At 38.8% G+C, this 26,757-nt stretch overlaps 1 protein-coding gene across 1 annotated transcript in view; it reads right to left on the minus strand.

Moving 5' to 3' along the window:
* Positions 1-777: 777 nt before the first annotated feature.
* myom3 (myomesin 3) overlaps positions 778-26,757 on the minus strand; it is a 50,936-nt gene continuing 24,956 nt past the window's right edge. Inside the window, 26 exon segments of the mRNA XM_054621237.1 lie at positions 778-1,058; positions 1,204-1,259; positions 1,369-1,391; positions 1,572-1,608; positions 1,725-1,888; positions 2,976-3,081; positions 3,343-3,381; positions 3,630-3,717; positions 4,030-4,140; positions 4,627-4,694; positions 5,267-5,326; positions 6,906-7,050; positions 8,863-8,999; positions 9,222-9,266; positions 9,623-9,729; positions 10,753-10,909; positions 11,840-11,954; positions 12,186-12,367; positions 14,231-14,357; positions 17,977-18,095; positions 18,098-18,163; positions 19,272-19,393; positions 19,557-19,731; positions 20,584-20,767; positions 23,899-24,026; positions 26,044-26,097. Coding sequence (XP_054477212.1) covers positions 786-1,058; positions 1,204-1,259; positions 1,369-1,391; positions 1,572-1,608; positions 1,725-1,888; positions 2,976-3,081; positions 3,343-3,381; positions 3,630-3,717; positions 4,030-4,140; positions 4,627-4,694; positions 5,267-5,326; positions 6,906-7,050; positions 8,863-8,999; positions 9,222-9,266; positions 9,623-9,729; positions 10,753-10,909; positions 11,840-11,954; positions 12,186-12,367; positions 14,231-14,357; positions 17,977-18,095; positions 18,098-18,163; positions 19,272-19,393; positions 19,557-19,731; positions 20,584-20,767; positions 23,899-24,026; positions 26,044-26,097 — 2,888 coding nt within the window. The 3' untranslated portion in view covers positions 778-785.

The raw sequence follows: 26,757 nt of genomic DNA on the forward strand, positions 1-26,757 counted from the left end.
TTCACATGATCTTCGTTTACTGTATAGTTCACAGAGCCCCGAGTGGAGTTTGAGGATGCTGACCTGCAGGATGAAAATGATTTATTTAATACACTAACAGACATATTTTTATTTTATGACTCATTCACTGAACATTAGATGAACTACATGCATGTCTGCAGCTTTTCCTCATTGTGACCTCTGTGAGTCCACCTGACTGAGGCCCAGTAGGTTAATGACACTACGGACTGTTTGCTTTTAACAAAACATAATCTCTGCTTGCAAAGTCGTGCATATATTTGCAGACCACATTTTCTGGAATACTTAATAATAAAAAAAATTCGGGAGTTTACTGATTTAGTTAATCACTTAAAATCTCTTTATTCTCAACACACACAGAAACAAACGACACATCTGATTTACCAACAGCTCTACAGACCACAACGTGTTATTCAGGGGAATCGGTGCCATTTCCTCTTTCAAAATAATCATCATAATAAGTCAGCTAAATCATTTTGATAAACAGAACTTTGCAATTCTGTATCTCCATCACAGAAGAAGCCTGACATTTTTATGGCATACGCTGTTAAGAATTCAAATTAAATAGACAGTTTGCAGATTATAGGTGATAACATAACTGATTAAACCTTACTGGACATTTTTTTTCAAATCCAAATAAAGTTCACTCATGCTCATAAAGTTTCCTAATGCATGAACAATCCAGCATCATTCCATCTCATCTTCTATCAATCCATCAACTTTCAATTTCTTCTCTCTCTCAATTCATTTTCCTCTCCATCTCTATCTTAAAAACCCATCTCCACAGCGTTGGATGGAGGATTCTCGCCGTGCTTGTAAACGCTCACGGTCACATCAACCGTCTCAGAGCCATACTGGTTGCACACAAAGACGCTGTATTTCCCAGAATCCGCCGCGTTGACGTTGTTGATGGTGATGGTGCTGCACTTGGGCTCCTTGGCGATGGCAAACTGGGCATGTTGAACGATCTCCTTGTCGTTCCGAAGCCAGATGATCTCTGGGGCTGGATCGCCGTCGATGAAGCACGTCAGACACAGAGACTGAAGAGAGGATGAGGAGCAGTCAAGTAAAATATGAAACTGGTAGGCCTTCAACCACACAAAAGAATGACGATAATACTACAACATAGTATTATTAAGTATGAATGCGTCTCTAAGTAGTACTGTTTCCCTGAAAATGTCGTACCTTGCCTTCCATGATGGCTACCACATCAGGAAGGCCCTTTATCACTTTGGCCCGATCTGAAACAAAACAAGTGACAATAAACTCCCTGCTGACATGCATTATATAACTTTTAACCTTTGTGGTGGACAGAAATATCTCAGGATTCACACATAACCTGTGACTCACGTTTCTCTGCAATGGCTGCTTGCCTGAGGGGACGAACACAAAGGGTCAAATCAATATGACACTGCACAGCTTAAGGCAGCGGTATTCTGTGCAGAGATGTTTTCAACTAGTAGTTGGTTACCTCTGACTGCTCAGTGTTTTTTGTTAGTGCCACTGCAAGCCATGCTAGACACGTCATCTACTGCATGTAGTGCAGCACTTACTTCAACTTCTGGTGCTCAAGCAAAGCATCGGCAAACACTGATGAAAATAGAAACAATCAAGATTATTATCTGTTTTATCTGCTCTGAATACATTTTTCTCATTCTGAAATAGTCTTTTAGATCCATCAGAGCAAACTTGTCATTTCCACCCACCTTGTCCCGACAGGTCGAGATACCGTTTGTGTGTGTCTTTGCCGTCAAACATCTCCAAAGTGTATTTGCCTTTATCGCTCTCTGTTGGGTTACAGATTTCAATCCAGACTTTCTCCACATTGCTGCCAGGCTTTATCCTGGCTTCCTGGTCAATCCTCTTCTCCCTGAACAGGAGGTAGCAAACACATTTCATTTGCGTAGGCTTTACACAGAGGAATCATCCAAAAGTAATTTCATTCAGGATTTAAAAAATGTGTCAGTCTACATTACATTGGTCAGATTTTCTTCAGCTGTTTGTTCTCCTTTTGTAAAGGCTATCCCGAAAGCCCCCAGCAGGCGGTGCTAGAAGCCTTACTATTGAAATAGTATTACATTTTTCACCCTCAACATGTCATAATCATGTTTCAGTTCTCCCTTTAAATAATTAAAACTGTATTAAATCTAATGTCATAGAATCGTTCAATTAGATTAAATGCTCATGCACAACAGGCCAGTTGAGAAACACAGTCCTTTAACAATCAGTCCAGTGGAACAGCCTTCTCAGTCACTTTATGGATTGTTCATCATTTATATATATCTTTGCAAAACTCTAACTGATATATTTGGCACGTTTTGAAACTGTAAGCCTCCTCTAGAAGTTCTGGGGTTTTCAAAAATGTTTGGCTGCACAGTGTAATTTGTTCTGATTGATTATTAAACATCATAAGTAGGATGGACCAGGCAGACATCAAGATCCAGCTCTACTTTCACAACTAAATCCTTAACTTTAAATCTGTCAGTAGTTGAATTTTGATATGCATTTTAGAGAATGATCTTTAGTAAAGCAGCCCTTGACGATGACACTGTGAAGATAAATGTCACAGTACATTATTCGACCTCTGAACTTAATTGGGTTGTGTTTGTGTGCATGTTCATGTTCACGTGCAGCAGTCCAGCCAGTATGTGTGGCTTTTTTACGGTCTCTGGTCTGCTTCTGTGGTTGTGATGATCACCCCCAGTAACAGTCCACTTCTGTGGCTTGCAGTAAACAATGTGACCACACCGCTAGATGGTTCTGAAGACAAAATCAACTTTAAGCTACCATTCATTTGCTTTTCTGTGCAGGTGTTTCTGCACATGATGATTTTCAATAATTCTATTCAGGTCTCTTACAGAATTTAAGGTAAGTTTGGAATACTTCCTCATTGGTAGGCCGGGTAGAATATGCACATAGGTCGTTAGGTCAGAGAGGAGCTCTGCATGTGGACTCACTTGAAGAGCCAGCTGGTCTTCAGGTAGCTTATGTAGTATTTGAGGGAGCAGTAGAGCTTGAAACCCAAAGCGGTGCCCTCAATCTTCAGCGGGCTGGCAGACAATGCTGCAGAGACGGAGAGAGAGAGAGAGAGAGAGAGAGAGAGACGGCAGAGCTCCTGGTTATTTAATACCACTGTTTGCATACATTTCAGTTTCCTTGGCAATTTTTTTTTATTTGAACGCATTAATATTCTAGAACAACACACACGACAAATAATTAACAAGGCTTTTAAGTTGTATCAGCCTCATCCCAAACACAGAACACCAGCTGTAAATACATCAGCACATTTCACAAAGGTAGAGCTTCCTACTGTGAATAACTCACCGCACTGTTTACTCAGCTGCTGGAGGAGCTTATCATACTCTGTAAATAAAAAAGAACAATGACGCTTTCAGTCTTTTTATATTGCTTTTGTACCTCAATATATACTAAAGGCAAGATTAGTGGTCGGTAGCTGAATACTGAGGACACATAAAGAGTTAAGTAGGGGAAGAAAAAAATATATTAATTCCCTCACTTCCATTATGGATGGTATGAAATGCACACAGGAACAAATGTGGACTGTTGTTTGTTGATACTTGCTCGCTGGTCACAACGTCACGCCGTCTCACCGTCATCCAGTAACTCCAGAGTGCTGACGTCTTCTCCTCTCCCATCAGACACCACAGCTCTGAATGAGCCTGCCTCTTTCTTGGTAACCTGAAGGAAATTACATCGACCGTATTAAAGTTATTTATAGTTTCTCTGATGAAATATTGATGACTCTAGAGAACAACCAAACACTTTAATTCATCTTTTATTTAACCTTAAAATACACTCCAAGGTGAACCAGGCAACATTTCACACAATAATACAGAATAAGAGAAATCATATAAACATTAACTGACTGCTTACTTGTCTTGTTTTGTCTCCCTACACAGCTACCATTTATAAAAGCTGGTTCACATGTAGTGCTTAACTCTCCTCCCCACCTCTAGTAGTCTGAAAATAGAGCAGAATGGTTTTGGTTACCTGCGGGATGGTGAGCGAGCTGACCCCCGATGACTGGTCATACACGACTCTGGTCACCGCCACGCCTTCTTTAGACCACTTGAGTGACGTGTCCTTGTTTGTATTTGTCACCTATGTAAGGAGAAAAAAAAGTCCTCAAAAATTGATTTGTTTATCATTGAAGTAGTGAAATCTTTGTAATAAATTCAACCCGTTTTTTTTTTCATTAAAAGAATCAGTATCACAGTAATCACTGGTTTAACAAATATAGTGTTACAGAATTTAACTTGGCTTTCTTGCAAAAAGTAAAGGAGAAGATTTACATGATTCTTACGTCTGTTTACTCAACATCCAGCCAGAAAAGTACAAAATTGAGCAGAAAAAATATTCCTTTGATAAATAATAATAAAAGTAGAAAACATTGTCTTTGCTCTGAATGATGTGGGAACTTATCAACACACTAAACACTTATCAACTTATCAACACACTAAGCACATTTAAGTATATAAATTAATTAATAAGTAATAACAAAAGATGAAACACGTCTAGGCTCTTAATGTAATGTTAGGCTAATTCTCTTATTACCATTATCAAATTTATTATTTAAAAATAAATTACCTTGCACTTAATAATCAGTTCACAATCCCCATTTACACTCCACGACAAATATTCCTGGAAATACGGTCCTTGGGAACAGAGAGAACAGAACACATAATTATCCCGCTACAAACAGTGACCACCAGACAATAATTTATTCAGAACAACCACTGAAACACAAATGCATCATTATATGGCAATTTACTGCAATTACTGACAGTGACAGCTGCCTGTAAATAAGAGCGGTGAGACAATTCATAACAGCATGCAGGTGATAAATGCGTCCCTCTTTATCTGTTTGTGCATCATGTTATTCTGCACGTAATAGTCAAACTGTGCGATGTGGACTCTGAGTGTCACGAGTACTTTGAACAGTAGACAATTTGTGAGGCAGTCTGTTTGCACAAGCCGGCACTGGGGCATTGGCCTCTACACGCAAAAGAGTTGTATAGCTTCTCCTTATCACATCTGAGAGATCAGGTGATAAAAACACAGAGTTCAATAGCACAACAGGCTTCCTTTCTCTCTGTGTGAGACTCTTAAGTCTCAAGATGGAGCAGTTGAGCCACTACAGAAAAACATAATCGAAAAGGTATTGAATCTATTAGATGTAATTGTATTTACTATACAGTATGTTAATGATTGTTTGGAGACTTCTTACCAGATTTCCTCTTGTGGTCACGCCGGTTTTTATCAGCCAAGGCCAGCGTCTGACGAAACTCTGACAGAGACACAAACAATGTCAGGCTGAGTACAAAACAGTAGAATCATGGGAGGTCTTACGGGGAGAAGTGATGATGATCTGATGCTCCAAAAGGTTCTTATTTCTTAAGTGATTTAATCTTTGTTTTGAACTGTTTGGTCAATAGTAGGAGGGTTTTTATGAGTGGGTGAGGAAGTGTACTTTTGAATGAAATAAATCAGAATAATAACTGATAAAAATAATCATATGAATTGAGAACGGGTCGTTCACGTGCCATACAACAACATTCATAAAGCAACACAAGTGAAGATAACTATAGGATCAATTATTAATAGATTATTTCCTGAAGTCATTGTGGCACAAATCAGGTCCTCTAATTGTTGTTAAAAGAAGCAGGTAATTAAAAAGATCAGATATTTTCCATTCAATCATTATTCATTAAATACATTTTTTTCCCATAACTGAAACCCCTTTGATTCATATTGAAAAATAATCTGTTCCTTGTGGTCAAGTGATTAAGATGCATTACATGTAATTGCAACATTACTAGTCTGCTCTTCAATCAATAAATACCCAGAACAGGAACAGATCAGTTTAAAAACAGACAGACACAAAAGTTATTGCATTTGCCCTTTTCAAGAAGACATTGACCGCCACAGTTCACAGTAATCATGAGAACTATTTTCACCAATACACTGGATTTTTTTCCAATAATTTATTTGATAAAAATACACTGAGAAACACTTTTCCCACATTTTACTGAGGTACCTGAGCTCTACATGTCTCTCCCAGAACCATAACTTGGATGAAGCCTTGATGATTGTGGTTTTCCATATTTCATTAAATTCTATCTTTTGTAAATGCTATTTATTTAAGACCTGCTTCTCATCTCTGCCAGGAATAAAATATGTTCGGGAAAATCTGAATTATTTATTCCTATGTCCTAAAGCAGAGGGTTTCAAAGGGCCTCCCCAGCGGGGCTCCAAACTGTTTCAGGAGAGGCTCAGTGAATAGAAGTGGGAAAAAATTACATTAATTATCAAAAGAAGACTAAATGTGTGTGATCTGCTTGAAGAGATACAGTAGTTCGGGGGAATTCCCCTGTTTTCTTATACTTTCTCAGAGTCAGAAGCTAATAAATGCTTTAGGACAGATGTGTTTGATGTCAATTATTGAGTATCTATGGGATTCAATAATATATTTATGATCCCAGATGTTATTTGAACAAAACTAAGCTTTGTTTGAGGGGAGGTCCACAGTCCACAGTCCAAGACTTTGAAAATCAAGCAGCATCCTACGGTCCTAAGTAATTAAGCCAACGCTGAAGTGCCAACAGCTGCAGTTCTTCAAATGGCCACTTGAGGATGGCTCCAAACGCGAGCAATCTCCATAGCCCACCATGTTAAAATGCCCAACTTAACTGCAGAAATAAACATATCACAGCCTGGTACAAAAAAACAGTTTTGGTCTCTTTAGTCTTTGTCACTCTGAGGAAGTCATATCTGTTCTGTTCTATTGTGCCTCTACATTTTTCATCCTGGTGTGTAAGAAAAACCCCAATATGACAGCTTAGCGACACATGAGTAAAAAGACTCACTCTGATCCACAAAGACCAAAGTGAATTGGTTCTTGGCGCGGCCGTCCTTCAGCTGAGCCGTGTACGAGCCCTCGTCCTCCTGAGAGAGCTGGTCAAGGAGTATCTCCACCAGACCTTTGGCCTTGTCGAAGTTGATCTTACGGTGCTGCAGAAGAGCAAACAAAGCATTGCCACACACATACAGTACACGTCGGATTATGTGCAGACAGATGATCCCAGATGGCAGGTAGACAAGCAACTTGCAATCTATTGTATAGATGGTTAGTCATGCAGAGAGAATATGGTGTGAATCGGTGCATGAAAAGGGACTGAAACGACAAAATACACAGTTTAGATGAAATATTTCTTTTTTCTAACACTCACGCTCAAAACACAAAAACAAACACAAACAAACAGGAACCAGCCTCGTTTTCATGACTTTCATGTTCATGGTGATAAGTGCATGCCTTGCATGTTGTTAGGCCTCGGCGGCGGCTGTGATTTGTGATGTATGGCAAGCCTGAGGGCCCTAATCAGCCAAATGGCTTTTGAATTCGCAAACCTCAGCTGTGATCATTTAGAAATAACATGTAATCAGTACTGTTCTGATGGAGCTCTGATATTGAGAAATAATGGAATAAAATGAAAATGCAATAGAAGCCATGAATGCAAGCTGCTGAATACGAAGCAGTCGCCCGACTCGCACAGACACAGACACACAAAATGCATCTGACAGAGTTGTGAAAGCACAATAAATACACTGCGCTGTATTTGCTTTCCCGTCTGTGGACACGTCAGTACACGGTTCAGTAACCCTGAAGGCAGCTCTGATTATTTTTAACTTGGTGTCATAACACATAGAAGCGCTGAGGAGGTTTTTTCACATTCAGTTATTGTTCCTTGATGATTATACTGTTTCATTTTAGGTCATATCTCATTCCAATTGTACTTTAAAGTGAAATGACTCTGTCGCTATTTTCTACATTCGTCCTTGCTGTATTACATTATCTTGTCAATAACAACGTGAGTGTTTATGAATTTTGTTGCAAATAGCTCTATGAAAGTCGTTCTATGAAAGCAAATGAATCTGGAGGTCATTGTTGAGATATGTGGAATACATATTAAAGCTGGAGTAGGCAGTATATTATTGTGGCGTCATTGGGCAAAAACTTCCATTATCACCTTTCAGCATATTGTAATTCAAATAGAACCCCAGGGCAGGCAGTTTTCTACAAAAGACAACAGCTCTCTTCAGACTGAATCAGACAGAGTGGTCTTTTCTTTTCAGAAGAATCACTCCAAGTAGCTTTTAACTATTGTAGCTGCATGAGGTACTTTATACACAGTTAGTTTGTTAGTCCAGGCATGGTTCCTAACCCCGGGGCTCAGGGCCCCTGAAAAGGGTCAAAAGATAAACCTGAGGGTTGTGACATGATTCATCATGTAGAGGTTAATCATGTGTAATCTGTGACACAAATCTGTGTATGTATATATTTCTTCTTTTCCATCTTTGTTTTACTTTTTACATATTTTGGAGAGTTTGACCCCTTTGGGCCTCAAACCCATATTTAAATGAGACCATCTGAGAAGTTTAAAGGAAATGTCTCTTTGGTGGAACTACTCACAACTCATAGACATCTAAACTGTGTCTTTAACCTAGAAAAAATGCTCAACACAGAATCCCTGAACAAACTGGATACAGAGGTCTGTAGGGGTAAATATCCATCATATCCAAACCTGGCAACCATGAAGTTGCAAGGGGTGACAAGTAAGCCATGTGCATATCAAAGTAGAGTCACAATTAGAATCCTTTCGAGAATATAAAGGCGTAACACATGCCTGGGGATTCTGTTGATAAAAAATCTCTGCGACCCTGAATAGGATAAGCGTTTACAGATGATGAATGAATGGATGGATATCGAATCTACAAACCCTGACGAGGTTAGTGTCTGAGCTGCAGTTTCCCAGTGGTTCTTACCGGCGTGCTGGTGATTTCTCGGTCATTGAAGATGAGACGGAGCTCAGCGTCGTCACTCAGACTCTCAGTCTGAAGCCAAAGACGTACGTCACCTTGCTCAGAAACCTCCACCTGCCAGCCCGACTTCAGAGCTATCACTGCCAAGAAACAGACACAGACAACATTAGCATTAAATCAATGTAGAATACATAATGTGTGTGTTTTGCTTTGTCTTTTCACCATATGAATGAATATATTGTATTTTCAAGTCACATTAACAGTGCACCAATACCAAAAAATCATTTAATGATGAGAATAACTTTTTTCAAAGTAAGATCTCCCATTCCTTTATAAAATAGTGCAATGTATTTAGTACATACGTGGATTTCTGACTTGCCAGCTGAGTTCTTTGAGTCGTTCAAGGTCTGCAAAGAAGTACAACAGTAGCTGGAGGTTAAATTCAACTCTGAAGAGGACTTACATTTCCTAACACTTACATTTTGTCAGAGAACAATGGGTCGCATGGCTCTATTTTCAAACTGAAAGCTGATTGAGAACATATGCTTAATTAGATGCTTGACCTTGTGGAATAGGTTTTTAGTTGCATAATTATTTGCTTGAGAGAAAAGCTTGACAACCCTTTAAATTGAAAGTCATGCTTTTCATGCCGCCATCAGCTTTTTCAACTGATGTTGAATTAACCGTTCCTGTTGATGTGCCTGAGGCGAAGCTGTGAATTGGACAAGAAAGTTTCCTAACCTTCTACTCTCCATCAGTTTACCTTCAGCAGTGAAGTCGTAGCTGGACGACAGGTTTGGGTTGTCGCTCATCTCAACTGTGTAGAGACCCAGATCCTCCTCAGAGGGGTCTGTGAAGGTGAGGGCCGACCTGAAATTTGAAAAAAAGGCAGTCAGACATGCACCTTCTTGTTTTATCTGTCCGCCCTGCAGCGTCGGGTGATGGAGGTGCTGTTTTGTGCCGTCAGCCATCAGACTTCACAGTGCTTTTTGTCCCAATAGTGTAATCCAAATGTCTTTTCTTTTTTTTGTTTTACATGATATCAGTGAGTGGAACAGTGAGCACACAGACTTCCCTGAAGCTAAGAGAAAAGATAATTAAAAGAGACTGGCCTTTAGTGGGAATCCCACTGAGAAAAGCTTTAAAACAATTCGCTCTACACAGCAAATTTAATTGGCCTGGACCACACTTAATGTTAATGTGTTCTCCCTCTCTGTATGTAATTCCTGGTATTATTACATTTAATATTATTAATTTATTATTATTATTATTATTATTATTATTATTATTATTATTAAATGAACGTAATGTTAATGTTTAATCTCTCTCTATATTTAAATCCTGTTATTATTTATGACATTTTTATTATTTATTATTATTATTATTATTATTAATTGGCCTGATTACCCTAATGTTAATGTGAATCCAGTTTGTATTATATTAATTATTATTTATTATTATTATTATCATTAATTAATTGGCCTGGACCATACTTAACATTAATGTGTAATCTCTCGCTCTGTGTTTAAATCCTGTTATTATTAAATTCATTTTTATTTGTTTATTATCATAATTATTAATTAGCTGGCCTGGACCACACCTAATGCTAGTGTGTAATCTCACTCTCTGTATTGAAACCTGTTATTATTATATACATTATTATTTATTTATTTATTAATGTTATTATTGATGCATTGGTCTGGACCACACTTAATGTTAATGTGTAATCTCTCTCTCTGTATTTAAATCCTGTTATTATTATATTATACTATCCATCCAAAGTTGCAGGGTTAACAGCATTCCTTACAAATTGAATAATGTCTGAATATCTGAAGTCTTTTTCCAGCAGACTGCCTCAGACTTCTTGGACCTTTGCACATGAACAAGCCTCACCCGTCCTTCTTGGTTTCTGCCTGAGCCCTAGTGGCATCGATGGGCTCTGTGTAGTTCTTATTCCACAGAACCTGGCTGTCCTCGTCCATCTCATCAACATTGTAGCCCAGAAATATGAAGCCATCGTTGTCGACTCCGATCTCAATGTTTTTGGTACCTGAAGGTGAAAGAGTTGTTTAGTGCGTCTGCAACGTGCTGCAGATACTATCAGCAGATTCATAGCATTATAATGTAGAAAGAGAACACAGAGCGTGAAAAAATGCTACGAGAATTAATTCGATTTATCCCCTACACATGGTGCACATACTGCCTATTTCATTGTACTCTATACTTTCACTTATTTTTATCCTGAATATGTGCAATTTTTTTTATTTCTATTAGATTTATAGCCTTTTTCTCCACTTCATTTATTTCCCTTCAAATGCTTGAAAGCCACATAATAAATAATATAGTTAAAACATTTTGTTTAAAACCCTGATGATGTCACTGTCTTTTTGCAATATATGTCCCTTCCTTTAAAGAGAACCCATGTGTCTGTTTAGGCATGAAAAGATGCATTTAAAGGAATATTTCAAACTTTTGGGAAATTTGCTTTCTTGCAGAGAGCAAAATGAAAAGATTGATATAATGATAATAATAATAATAATGCATTTTATTTGTATAGCGCTTTAAAAGGTACTCAAAAGCACTTTACATGATAAAGACAGTAACAAACAAACAAATATCTCTCTAATGTTTGTCTGTTGAATATGAAGTTGCCATAGCTAGCTGGTTCCCCCTGTTTCCAGTCTTCCAGGTAACTGGCTCAAGCTTCATACTTAATAGACAGTGTGAGAGTGGTATCGATCTTCTCATTTAGCTCTCAGTGAGAAACCAAATAAGCGTTAACTGATCCTTTGAAAGGCATTTGCCATGTTTTATTTGTATATCCATGAAGGTCCCTGAATGCTTGACTCAATAAATAACTGTTACACAGACTGGACTGTGTGGAGGCTTTTTCCTATGATCATATACAATATCTTAGGTCTAGAAAGAGGATTTTTTTTTTATTGCAATGTTTGTATTTTGTGGAGCCGTGCTGGCTGACCTGGTCGGGTCTGTGCTGTGACTGGCTCAGTGGGCAGAGAGGCAGAGCCCACTCCGGCCTCATTGACAGCCGACACACGGAGACGGTAGGTCTGACCCGCCTGAAGACCAGACACCTGGATGTCATAAGAAACACATCAAATATTTACAGTGTCAGATTGTGTAAAGACTATTTAAACATTTGGACCCACAGAAACACAGGAGAAAAGAAATATGGGGGTGGAAAGTAGAGTAATAATAACTTTATATATATACTTTATTCAATAGTTTGCCCGATCAGATAATGGATAAATCCTAAATATACATTTCTGTTATCTTGTACTGAAGCTTGTTAACACTTCACTCACCTTGTAATGTGTGTCAGAGATCGGCTTTTCATTCAAAGCAGTCCAGTCGTCTGATTGGTCACCCTGGCTGATTTCTAGGAAATAGCCAGTGACGGGGCTCCGTCCCTCGTACAACGGCGCCGCCCACAGCAGCACCAGGGAGTCGTTTCTCACCTCCCTGACCTCCGCGTCATAGGGACAACCTGAGGGAGAGGAGGCAGGCTGTATATCAGGGTCCATGCTTTGGTGCAAGGAAACTTCAAGTGCAAAAGGAAAAGTTATTTGTGTGCCCAAAAAAACTGTAATATCACTGAAATAAAAATTGAGGATATATATTCTCTTGGTGACCATATAAAGTGCAACCAAAGTGGATTCCTTGGAAAGTCATAGCCAAACAAATCAGAAACAACAGTAAAGTCAAAATGAGTACAGTGACTTTCCTTAATCTACCCCCACTGACTCCACACCGGCACTTGGTAGTTAATTTGCTTAATGATTTTCGGTCACTTTTAAATTATTAATGGCACTGAGGAAAGCCCATTTGCTGAGATTAATGAGCTGCGCTTTGAAAAGTGGCATGTGTGAGAAAGCCTCTCTCCATTTTCAATATTAATGTTACAAGAAGCTGATAGGAGCGGGGCCATAACTGCTTAACCACCAATCCCACTTTTATTGTCTCTGATTCAAATCTCTCGTAACATTGTTTTCTTACTGTCCAGCCAAGACAGTCCAAATGAGAGAGGAGAGGAGTTGATAGAAATGTTTTTTTTACATCTGAGTCTCACTCAGATTTCCATCTTTTATGGGCTTTTTTCCTGGTGGATGTTTTTTCATGTGATCTATATTTTTATTACACTTAATATTCTCCTATAAAGACCCATGAATAAAACATCTATCAAAGATAAGGCAGTGAACGACAGGGTTCCTTGTTGCAAAAGTGCAAATAAATATTTTATATCAAGGAAACCATTTTGAGTATTGTTACTACATCAAAGATACAGCAGAGATTAACAGAGAATTTTCTATTTTTAATGTTTACAAATTTTGGAATGGAAAAAAATCATTATCAACTCTTAAGCACCAGATCTATTTAAGTGTATCTGTGACAAAAAAAGAACTAAATATATACCATTAATAAAAAGTAACTACATAAAGAAATATTTAAATATCTATTTTTGGTCGCCACTTTTCAGAGCAACTGATGGTAATCAGTCAGCGTCTTGCTCAAAGGCACTGAAGCAGAGCAGACAGATGCAATATTAAAGGTCATGCCATAAATAGCAACACATAATCAATTTCAATATCCACCTTTAACTCGTTGTTATCACTTCAGCTTTTTATAATTATTGCATTTTGCACTTTAATAGCATAATATGCAAATAGACAGTTTTTTTTTTGTTTATTTTGTGTTGAGAAGACTGTTAGCTCTTTTAATGGCGTAATTAAATAAAAAGAAAACGTTAGAGAGTGGTAATGGGTCCTCCAGTTGATGGATGGTCTTTGTATCTATCTAATCTCCCTTTTCCAAGCCGAGGTCAATAAACCTTTAGTTCTGTGGAATTACAGCCTTTAGAAGATACTGCAGGTCAGGATGGTGCATCTCATATCCATCTAGGAGGAAACTTTGTCTGTGCTCGTTTATAATCTCTGTTCAACATGTGCATGTAGGAGCAAGTTTGGAAGCTAATCCTGTTCAAACATGCAACCCACAGAACCTTCAGTGCACCTACACTGAGAATGTAGCTGTCAGAGAAGAACATCTTGAGGTGAGTAGTTCAGGTTTTTAAAGGAAAAATATTTGCATTTTTAGAGATTTTAGATTTCTTAATAAGGTAGGAATAAATGTTCTTTGTAGCGTGGGAATTTAAGTTTTTTTTTTCTGTGGAATAACCTTAAAAGATACAAAAATGATTCAAGGAAGAGTATTTTATGTGTCTTAAAACATGTTAGGAGGAGATATTGTGCAGGAAGATTTTTCACTTGTATGCCCTCCAATGCATCTGTCACACATTCAGGTGTGCACAGATATCTTCTCAGTAATTTCTTAGGTGACATTTTCTTCTCACCTGGCTGTGGCATGGTCCACTCCTCACACAGGAAAGCTTCACTGGCCTCAGACGGCTTCCCGACGCCGGCCATGTTGGCAGCAAACACACGGAATTGGTAGAAGTGTCCGCTTGTCAGGTTGCAAACCTACGGATTCACATCGGGCATCGAAAAACGGATTAACTCTGAATGATGGTAGTATCCATCAGTCAACCTTACTTTTAATCACATTGAAATAAGACAACAGGTTTGAAAATATGTTGTCTAAACCACATATGTTAAATATCTCATCTCTTTTATGCAAAATATCTTTAGTTGAGAACTGTTTATTTTCCTCTCACTCTTGAAGTTGTCAGATTCAAAAGTATTCAGAAGGAAAACAGTTTCTGAGATTGAAGAATGTCAATTTTCCATTAAATGATTTGACAAAAACCTGAAATGTCCTGGTGGACTTATGATCACACATGAAATGGCAATTTAATTATGATGTTTTTAAGTATGTTAAACTTAAAGATGAAATGAACTATATTTTGTAATTATTCTGTTTTCTCCGGTATAATAAGGAACATGTTTTATCAGAGATTTATGGATTTTGTTGTAGATAATAGACATCTAACTTAAACTGGTCACATTGTTTTTGTTGCATTGTTAAAAAATGTTTGTGCAGTAGAAAAACTTCATTCCTACATATGAAATAAAAATGTCCCACACTGTTTTTTTAAAGAAAACACGGATCAGTTTGCTCATAACACAGGACCAAAGTTCCCTGGTTGTACAGTGCCACCCCTCCAGACTCAAGCAGGCGTTTAACAAGGTATTAGCTCTGCTGCTGCTGCCACTGCATTTTTTTGCTGAGCCCCCGGGACACTTTGGCTTTGGGAGGAGAAGGGATTCAGCCGTATTGATCCGTCCATTGATCTTCCTATTCACAGCCACTTAGACTTTAAGGCGCTTATCGCCTCGGTGAATGGTTGTGAACTTGCTGCTGCTCCCGGCAACTAATTGACACAACCGGGGGGGTTATATCACAGTAATGGCAATCGCTATCGAAAAAAACAATCGTCCCCCACCACCTATACCACTCCCTTCATTATCTATAGATCCTTCTCCAAGCACATTTAGATAGAACGACACCCTTCTTATCAGATCGATATACAGTACACCCTGAGGAATGCAGAGGATGTCTGCCAAAATAAGTGGAGGAGAGGAGAGCTTTCATCCACCAGATGGCGAACAGGCTCCACTTGATTAATATGACATATTTTTTTCATCTTCCAGTGTTTTTTTCTCTTCATCTTCCTGTGTGAAATCTGACTTTGTTTGGTGTTCACGGTGTTCTTCTTGGGGAAACATCAGCAGGTTTGGCTGTTGGGAGTCTGAAACCACGAACTGTGCTTCATCATGACAAACTTACTCACAATACACATTTACTTTTAGGAGTGATTGAAAGAAACTAAGTACATTTACCCAAGTACTGTTCTCATCTGCTAACTTTACTTGCATTTGAGGCCAGAGGGAAATATTGTACAATTTTATTCCACTATGCTAATCTGACAGCTACATAGCTACTAGCAACATGCAGGTTTTACATTCAAAAATCAAAATATTTAACATTAAAAAGCATTAATACGCGTAGAAAATAAAACAGTGGTTCCAAACATTTTGGGCTTGTAGTTGGGCCCATGTCATGTTTCAGATGTATTCAGATGAGTTATTAGCGATCTAAAGTGCTTACATCAAGGTCATGATTTCTGGAAGTCCTTTGTTGTTGTTGTTGCTCTAAGCTCCAAAAGCCGAGTGCCATTTAGTCCCATTACATTGGAGAGAAGGCCAACATCTCTACGGATGATACCACCAAAACTAGGCAACTCACACCAAAACAAACTAGATTGATAAATAGCACTATGGGTAAGAGAAAAAACATGCATTTTAGATTTTGGGTGAACTGTCCCTTTAAAGTAAATTCTGCTGATAATACTTCTGTGCTTTCCCCAAGTAGGTTTTTAAATGAAGGACTTTTACTTGCAATAAAGTATTTATACACTGTTGTGTTGGTATTTGACTTAAGGGAATAATCTGTGTACTACTGGAGGGTTTGTGGTGGAATTTAAATCCAAGGAGAGAAAAAAATAAATTCATTTTTGGTACTAATGAAGCAGAATCACTGACGTCCTGACATCTAGTTGTGTGAGCTTTCATGGGAAAGTTATTTCAAAATTAAAATTGCACACCTTCAACCTGAAAAATAATCAACATTCAAATGATTATCTAAATTGCATCGAAAAGGTCAGCATCCTGTTTTAAATAACAACATAAAACAGCTAGCAAGTGGGATGTGGAGACTGCTCGTCGTGAGGGTGTTGAAATTTCCTGTTTACCCCGAAAGGTGGAGCTGCATGTTCTCACCAGAGAGCTCCTTCTGTGAAAAAGGTTCTCCAATCCTCAACACTCTGCACTTCACAACGTGTACGGCTAATCTTCCTATACAGTCATTTTCTTTCTAATTGGCTTTGTCTTTGTTTTTCCCAGAAGCAAAAAATAACCACTCACATACAACACATTTGCACAATGTCTAATTACAGAGCACCTGTAATCTCCCTCAGACAGGTTAAAGATTTAACTTTGCTCCAGGTCTCCATGGACACTGCTTGTTGCCTAGTGACACAGCAAATGTGGATGAGGGAGCTTTAGCCAATACTTCCATTACTTTGAGGCCACTGCTTAATGGAGAGGTAACTTGTGTTTGTATAATTATATTAAAAGTAAGCCCTTATTGGTAGCAGTGACAGTAAATATCTTTGTTGTTCTTTCTTGGGGGGAGTTTTAATGATTGTTCCTTCTTCTTCTCCTTCATCAAACGTTAAAATATGAATTATTTGTCCTCATACTGTCAGTGAACAGGATAGACATTGTTGTGCATTATGGATATCACAAGTCCACATGTGCATTATGTAAAACATCTTTCTAGATTGCTTCATGCATATGATGTGAAAGGAAAAAAGTCCACACTTAGAAACAAGAGTCTCTGTGAGACTGTTCTTTACACGCTGTGACCTAAATGCTAAAGTTGGCATGCTAACAGGCTTACAATGACATTACTAACACGCTGATGTTTAGCAGGAATAATTCTTATCATGTTCACAATAGCAAACTCTTTAGTTTAGCGTGTTTGCATGCTTAATGTTGCAAGAAAAGTACAGCTGAGGATGATGGAAATGACATTAGCTTTGCAGGTATTTGGTCATAAACCAAATTATATATATTGTGCCAATCCTTTTTATTTATTATTCTACTTAAATTAATCTTTATTTCATTTAGCCAAGATACTCCCATTGAGATTTTGAATCACTTGACAAGGGGATCTTGTAAAGATGGAAGCGTAACAGTTGCACTATATAAAAAAGACAAATAGCAGACAACAACAAAATGTCTCCGTAGCTCTTGTAGATACTAATGTTTTTTGGCATCAGTAAAGAACATAGATAAGAAGGCAGTCTGTGTAATATGGCCTTATGCAGGCCTTATGTGTACAATGTTCCATCTCAAGGTTGTATAACGAGGACGAACCATCAAATAGTTGCCAAGATATTTCAAAAAAGCCAAAAAATGTCAACCTGTTGCTGGCGCTACAGGAAAAGTGAGAGGATCATTAAAATTTCATGTCAATCCATCCAACAGTTGTTGAGATTCAGTCTGGAGCAACTGGACTGACTGACTGATTTGCTGCGATCATCACACTGCACCATAATGCTGGAGCATCACTGACCTTAAACTGCCTCTCTTTGCTCGGCTTCACGTTGACCTCTCTCCACGTTTTCATGCCCTCTTCCCTCTGGTCCAGGTAGTATCCACGCACAGGGTCTCCCCCGTTACAGGCGGGGCCCTCCAGCCCAACACCATCTCTGAGCCGGTGCACAGCAGCAGAGCGATGGCAGAGGGAGCGGAGGGAACGGCTGGATCAAGCAGAGTGGATAAAATCGGGGAAAAAAGCATTATAAGTGACAGAAGAGGGAATCTCATAAGACACCTATTCTTGCTAAATGGACCGAGAAATGCCAATAACTCCCTGGCCGAATACAACTCCAGCCTAGAGTTGCAAATCCATAACTAAAGGCAGATATTGAGCATTTCTGTATGAGAAGGAACGAAATATTCATCTCATACTCTATTTGATAAAAGTGTATTCCTCCCAAAGAATTGGACTGCAGCCATTTATCCTCAGGTAATGGCTGAGTGGCAGAGCAGATGTGAAGATATTCTGGTGAGTGAGTGGCAAGCAAAATGAGTCATCGTTGCACTTTAATGCAAGCTGCAGAGAGCCCATTATCTGAGACTGCAACACAGGAAGTATGAAGGGTCAGTACAGCTCTTCAACAGGTACGTCTCCACAAAGCTACAGTACAAACCAACCACAATAAGAGCAAGCATGACATGTTGAAGGAGCACAATCTCAGTTGGCTCTGGTACAAGTAGCATTGAACATTGTAAGCTGTATAACTTGAATGAAGGATAAACAAAAATACATGTCTTAACTGAAAAGCTATAATAAAAGGTGAATGCAAAAAGTATTCTATAACACGAACACATTTTTTAGCTTCGGAGACAACACATGCATGCAAGGCTCCTGAGGCAATGAAAGAAAACAAAGCATGAATAAGTCAGTTTGGAAAGCTCCTGTGAATATACTTTAAGATCGAGTTAAAATCAATAGTTCAACAGTAGGCATTCAGTGCGGAAAGGTAAAATTATTTGATCCCACATGCCAAGAAAAGATCTGTTTTGGTCTAAAATCTGACCTGAAATTACACAGAAAATGTCTCAAATGTGAAATAAAACCTGTATCTACCTTCTGTGTTGGTGTTGGGTAGCTCTAAGGATAACAAATCTGCACAAAACATTTAACAAAAACATTTAAATGCTACATTTACCTGCTGTCAAATAAACCTCTGCAAGAGTTGCTTGATTAGTAAAAGCATTATAAAAAAGTCTTAGATTTTCCTTGAGTTGTGTCCTGAAAGAAATTTCATGTCCACTAATTTAAGACGTCGGGGGTGCACTTACAAATGGCTGATTTGACGAGGATGGGGGAGGACTCATTTGAATAGATGCTGTTTCCCGCTCGGCTCACCGCCTTCACCCTGAAGACATATTCCTTTCGGTTCTTGAGACCATGAACTGTAAATCTGAGGAGATGAGACAAAGTTCAGGCAGGGTGAATCAAACACCATATATTAATTCAATTCCCTGGCTGTATTGATACAGTTTTTTTTAAGCTGTAACTTTTCTTTATTCTTCTATTCAACAAAACATTCTGAGACAATGTTTTAACTTCTCTGTCCCTACTACCTGGTTTTGGTAACGGGCTTGTTGTTGACAGTCTTCCAGTCTTGTTTTCCACTCTCACTGTAGTACAGGTAGTAACCCAGGATGTCGTCTTTTTCTTCGGGCTCCTTCCACTGGAGCAGCACCGAGGTGTCCGTGTCTCTCATGGCCATGACGGAGTGAGGTGGAGCCGGCACCGCTGATGGGTATCAGAAACTCAAATCATCAAATGGAAATTCAATAAAAGAGAATTCAATCAACACTTCCTTTGATTTGGGAAAATTCATAGAGAACTTCTCATCCAGAGATGCACGGAAATGTAACCTGTGTGGAAAGTTATTTACTAAAGTTCTGCACTAAAGTACAACTTTAAGGTACTTGTAATTAAGTATTTCCATTTTATGATACTTTATACTTCTATCCATAACATTTTACAGATAACATTTTACACCCGATTTGACAACTAGTTAGCAGCTACTTTTCAAATTCATATTTAACATCTAAAAAATATGATCATCAAACAGAATATGATGTATTGTTAAAGAGAAAACTTGCCATCAGTATATATAGTAGTTAAAATGAGCACCAACAACACAGCTACAACATTAGATTGCTGCTTATATGTTCAGAAATACATCATTATGATCTAGTATGTAATATTGTAACGATCTAAAAGGTGCTTTATCATGAGTCAATTTCCTTCAAGCAAATCTCACTAATAATATTTCTGTAAGTAAAGTTTTGAGGCAGGTATTTTTACCCTGCAGTATTGCTTCTTTCACTTTAGTATGGGATTTGACTTCTTCCAGCTTCCATTGAGTTGCAGGCTATGAAACATACATTATCACTGCACAAATCCCTATTATTAATATCAAACCTGAGGTATAACTGTGCAAATTAGGATCCTGACACATAAAAACAGGTGAATGTTATCTGTTTTGATGATTTATATTCACACAACTACAGTAGCTTACTACAACAAAATCCAGTTCACCTTCACAACAGACAGAGTAATTGATGGATACAGTGCCGTACAATGAACATTTCTCACCTTGTGGCTTTCCCAAGGAGATCGGTTCACTCGGTTCAGATGGGTCACTGACTCCGTACTTGTTGATGGAGCGCACTCTGAAGCAGTACTGCTTGCCCTTGGCCAGGTCAAACACTGGGAACCTGGGAGAGTTTACCTCCATGTCCAGACTGGCCAGCCCCCAGCTGCTCTTCCCTGCCAGGGACTGATCCAAACAAATAAAAGACACAAAGGTCATTTCAAAGCACTATCTGCATCTATCTCAAGGATATGTTCATTATTCAGTCTCCTTCAGACATGCTGGAGGATTCAACCTGCTAGGAGTGCCAAATACGCTTTAAAAAGTCTCATTATTCATTCAGGTTTTTGTAAAATCAGTGACTCTGTGGTTGCAATAATCTGGATTTAAAGCATTAATATAGGAACAAACAACTATTTCCTAGAGGAGTAATCTCTAACTTTGCAGAGAACAGCTCTCTCTTTGTGTGTGTTTTTATCTGAGCTTCTCCTTGCTTTGTTGACACAGCAGGACAGGCCACACATGCTTTCAGTGCATGTTCGTGCCTGTGAGCATGCCCGGCACTAACATTAGCTCACTGCCGTCGCTCTACACTTCTCTCATAAAGCCGTAACAGTTAATAACGTTGCAGAGGAAGCGTAGCGTTGCCCCAACCCTTTGGTACCCCACTGTTATTTCAGCCGGCTCTGCCGACACCATGTTGAGAGCTGTTTGGAGGCAACAAAATTATTGAACCTTTAACTGGCGATTATTTCATTTTGGAGTAAACCACTTAACATGCACACAAGGGCAAAAAGAAATAAAGATCAGCAGTCTGGTGTGGTTGGCAGAGAAATGCATTTTCAGTTTTAGAAAGGCAAAAAAACCCAAAACATATCTCAAGATGGAGCCAAAAAGACAGATGGACATGCAGGTAAATTGTGGACAACCACTGGCTCATATTAACATCTTTCTTCATCTTTGTCAATTAATCGCTTCAAGTAATGATGCTTTATGACATTAACCTTCTCTATTTCATATTCTGCGTTTACTTTTCTATTATCCTCCTCACAGTTACCATTATTTCCTTCTCTAGCTCCCTGTTTGAAGAAGAAAAGCTAACAAAAGGGCACATTAAAGAGATCAGGGATTATAAAGTGCTTGCTTAAGGGCGAAGGGGATATTTGAATGTTCACCTCATTATATAAGCAGAAGTGAAGCAGCAGCTTTTGGTAATTTCAGGTGCCTTTGACAGATTTGACAGTTTTATTACCACGGCCACTTACAAAAGTCCAATATAAATCTATTTCCTGTGGCAGTTTTCTGATTATTGGAGCTATAGAAGCTGTTGGGTGTAAGGGTTGATATTGGAGAGTTGAAGCCTTTTATAGTTGTAATGAAGGTCAGTCCTCACACTTTGATATGTTGGAAGAAAACCTTTCTTATTTTGGCTTCCTTTTGAACACTGAATTAAGAAAAATCTGATTATTTAAGCTGTTTCTTTTATAGACTTGCATCATAAAGATTAAAACAGTGCTGCATACATTTAAACTAGAATTAACTTTTTCGACTTATTTGAAACCAAACTTTTAGATCCTGGGTAGTTTTAAATAACCAGTTAGAACGTATGCAAGCAAGAAAACCAAACCAAAGGCAAAGTGCGGGGCACAAAAGAACAACATCAAGGTCTGCTCGCTTTTAATGAGTCCACCAATTCCCACTTAAACTGGCACAGTGGTGGAAGTGTGCGTGTTTTCTCTTTTTGTCTCCTTAATTAGTGCTGCGGTCAGGCGCCTGCTGTTAATTTGGCTCACGCTCCAGCAACGGACTGTCCAAACCCAGCAAGCTACTGGAGGAACTGATGATGCAAGAACATTGATCCTTGTGCTCAGTGGATGCATATTACTAATTACAATGGTGGTTAGAGTTTGAATATATTCCTACTTGTACACGTGTTCTTGTGTGTAAGAGATGTCTGTATCTGACTGCTTTAATACTTCTTTGTAGGTGTGTGTATGCTCACTTGTTTTCTATATAAATGAAGACAAAAAAGCTCCATTTCCCTGCTCATCACAACAATTCTTATTTTAGTTAATTATACAGTAAAGGAAACAGACTTAATATTATTATATTACATATATATGCCAACAGATTCCCCTAAATGCTAAACACTCTACCTTTAAGAGGTCTTCTATGGGGCAAATAGCCAGCTGACATCCAGCATATACAGAGCAACACTAACATTCATTTTAAGACATGTGTCTGGTAAGTCAAATGGGAAATATCTGGCTTTTTAGAGCCTAAATGCTCCATTATATTCACCAGCTAGTCTCTAACTGTGTCTGTCTTTGGTTTGATATCGGGCAGGTAGTTAACAACTGTCTGCTGTTACCTACCTGCTGCTGGAAAAGATAATGATGAGAGCAGCGAGACTGAATAAAAGAAAAGTTTAAAACTGAAACAATGGGCAGAAAGATGCTAAAAACACTTCCTACAGCTGAGAGGAAATACAGATTCGGGGAAAAATCTGTTGGTTTTATCACAACAAGCGACCTCTTTCTACAGTACACAAAACAATCTGCCCTATTTTCTATTCAAATTTATTAAAAATCATGTATGTATTAGATAACTACTGCCCATTTTTCCAAAGTTATAATACATTCTTAGACTAATTTCCCATCTTCAAGGCAACGCTCTGTTTATGTAAATATGGTATGAAGATGAGCTCGCTGAGACCCAAAACAAGCTTAAGAGGGATGACCAAGTAGTCTGCTTTTGGTTAGAACTTTGCAGTAATGCAGCTGTGAGCAGGGACTGTTTAAAGATTCACCTCAGTCATTCAGCTAGTGTGATTGTGTGATGTCTTGCAGTCAAAAATGACATCAGTGGATTTAGAAAGTTTAACCTTTGAGGCTTTTTCAGACCTGAAAAGAAACTGAAGAAGCTTTTTTAATGAACAATAAAACGTCTTCAATCAACACTCCAGACTTGTGGTTTTCATCATCCCTTTCCCCAGAAATTGCATCACCTCCATGACTGAGATGAACCTTCACAGACATATTGCTGCACAGTTTGGCAAAGAGAGCCTGACACTTGTATGGGAATGTTTAATTAAAAAAAATCTATTCGGCCCAATTAAGCAGCAGGATCTGAGCTTTGGAGGAAACCTTTTTTCAGCGACTTTCTGTCAGTAAGTCAGTTTCTGCAAGTTGTCCTTTTAGGAAGACAGTGTGTGTGTGTGTGTGTGTGTGTGTGTGTGTGTGTGTGTGTGTGTGTGTGTGTGTGTGTGTGTGTGTGTGTGTGTGTGTGTGTGTGTGTGTGTGTGCGCACAGACTGACCCGCTCCACGTAGAAGGTGAGCGGCTCCCTGCCTCTGGGTTCAGGCTCGGTCCAGCTCAGCACCACGTAGGTGTCGCTCACCTCGCAGGCGTGGACATTGGTGGGAGGGAAAGGAACTTTGACATCACCTGCAGAGCAAAGAGTTGAGGAAGAGGAGCAGGAGGAGGAGGAGGAGGAAGAGGTGGACAAAGAAAAAAGTTAGAACAAGGTCAGTGAGAATGTGGAGTCCAAAAAGCATCAGGTAATGAAATGCTCTCTCGTTTGGATTTAAATCAGGCAAGCACACAATGGATGATATTTACCTTACTGCCCCAAATGTCACCTCCATTTCTAATATATATAAGTATACTGGATAACATAAAGTCAAATGGCTTGAGTCAGCACACTTTCAATGCCTCTCCAAATGATTCAAGGTTGATAGAAGCGTTCAGATTTATTCAAAAGTCTTGCCCGTCTGTCTCTCTGTAAGTCTTTGTTTGTATCCCCTCAAGAGTTACAGAGCTGCTGTGTGGATCAGAGAGGAACTCCAGAGCAAAGAGAGTGCAGTGAAATGAAAGAAGCTGATCTGGTAGAAGCAAAGACTGTATATAAGAAGGGGTATAAGTAGCAAGCCTGTGTGTATATGTGTTTATGTGTGTGTGTGTGTGTGGGTGTGCAGTCTGTAATATTTTTTCTTTGTAGCAGCTGTGCACTCAATCACATTGGATTTGAAATGAAATCATGACTATGAGGTAAAAGTGCTGGTGTTTCATTTTGAGGGTGAGGTGGTGGTTCACATCCACATTGGGTGAACAATGTAGGACTCATAGCCCTTTTTTTAATTTAAGGACACATAGCAGGGCAATGATCCTAAACTTGTATGTAAAAAAATTATATATAAAGAGATATATAGGGTCAAATAGGGGGAAATGGTTCATGATAAGTCAAGATAGTTGCCTGGAATGTAACCTGGAATATAACCTGAAATAACACAATAAAGTCTATGAAGCATGCAAGATGTAATTGTAAAACCAGTCAGTATTAGAACATTGTTTTGACATAATGTTTCTTTTTGACCACTTTAAGTTGTACTTAATATTTTACAAAATAATTTATTCAAAGGAGTAGTTTAAAACTTTGGGTATCCTCTTTCTACCACTCTTGTGTCTGTATGTTAAGTATGAAGCTGGAGCTAGAACATGATTAGCTTAGCTTTGCATGAATAAATAGTTCCAGCAAACAACTCCCCGTAAAACCACAACTTGTCATTTTTACATTCCTGTTTGTCTACTGATTTAAGGTATAACGTTTTAGCTTCAGGTGTAATCTTAAACTTTGGACGGAGTCAAGCTAGTTGTTTCTTGGGAATAAATAGCGTTAACATTAAAGGATTCAAGAAATCAATTGCCTTGTGGCACACTTTTTAAATAAGATACTTTTTAATCTTTGGGCTTGGGGAAATGTATCAAGTATTTGCAAGTCAAAACGCTCAAGTTCAAGTGAAGTCATGAGTTATTGGCGTTACAATCCAAGTCGAGTTGTGAGCCTTTTTTGATAAAGTCCAAATTCATAAAATCTGTTATACTTGTACACATCTCGAGGCTAAATCTAGTAACTCGAGTCAACGCCTCTGGTATTTTTATAGATTTTAAAAAGGCATTTACATTTTTTATTTGATTGAGTGTCAGTCATAACCATAATCTCTCTTTCTTTTTTTCCACACATGCATACATACTTTCTGCTCCTTTAAATGAAGTCTTTGCTACATCTATTTTCTGGTTGCCTTGTGAAACACATCTTCCTCCTCCTCTCCCTTTATCTCCGTCTTTGAGTTCCATTGCCAAGGTTAGCAGCCCTCTTCACAGGCATTCACACCACCTCGGGCCACTATGTGCATTTACCAGAACACCACCGGTGACTGTTCATTCTTTTCACTTCTACAAATGGGGGAAACGCTTATTGCATACAATTACTGCAGCTCGTTGTTTAATATAATATGAAGATGCATTATAAACCACGAGCCCGAGGCGGACTAAAGGCGAGGAGGCGGCACACCGTGTGCCAGTAAAACATAGATGCTATTTCAAATAACAGGCAAAACATTTTCAAATGGCATCTTTTTACGACAAAATTATACACGGTGAAATAAAAACACGGCATTCTCACCTTCAAGTTCATCTTTGGTAATGATGACCTTCCTCCCTCTGTCTACTTTGACCACTGGGAGATGGGAGGGGAGGAGGGGGAGACAGAGAGGGAGACAGGTTGAGGGCAGAGGGAATCATGAGGGAACTCATAACAGTGTAATGAAGTTATATGAGCAACCCGTGATAACACTATTAGTGTTAATGTTAGAGGAGCAGCCACCGGTGAGAGAGCCCAAGACAGACACAAAGAGATGAGAGAGAGAGAGAGAGAGAGAGAGAGAGAGAGAGAGAGAGAGAGAGAGAGAGAGAGAGAGCGACATGGAAGGATGGACAGCAGGCTGGAGGCAAGTCAACCTTCTGTCTGTCCTTCATCTGTGGTTAATGATCCACAGCATCGGACCGGAGCCCATCTGTCCTCCCTCCAACACACACACACACACACACACACACACACACACACACACACACACACACACACACACACACACACACACACACACACACACACACACACACACACACACACTCTCGTTCACACACACTCACATTCACACACACTCAGTGATCTAAACGACATCTTCTGTTTAAAGTATTTAACACAACCTTAAACACCTTAAAAGTAACATTTTAAGAAACAAAATGTTACAGGATGCAACGAATAAGCTGTCGCAGTAACATCTGCAGGAACCTTCCAGCTTAAAATAAAATGTGATCCACGTCTGCATACATCTGT

Source organism: Anoplopoma fimbria, chromosome 20 (genome assembly GCF_027596085.1).
Source record: "Anoplopoma fimbria isolate UVic2021 breed Golden Eagle Sablefish chromosome 20, Afim_UVic_2022, whole genome shotgun sequence".
Lineage (NCBI taxonomy): Eukaryota > Metazoa > Chordata > Actinopteri > Perciformes > Anoplopomatidae > Anoplopoma > Anoplopoma fimbria.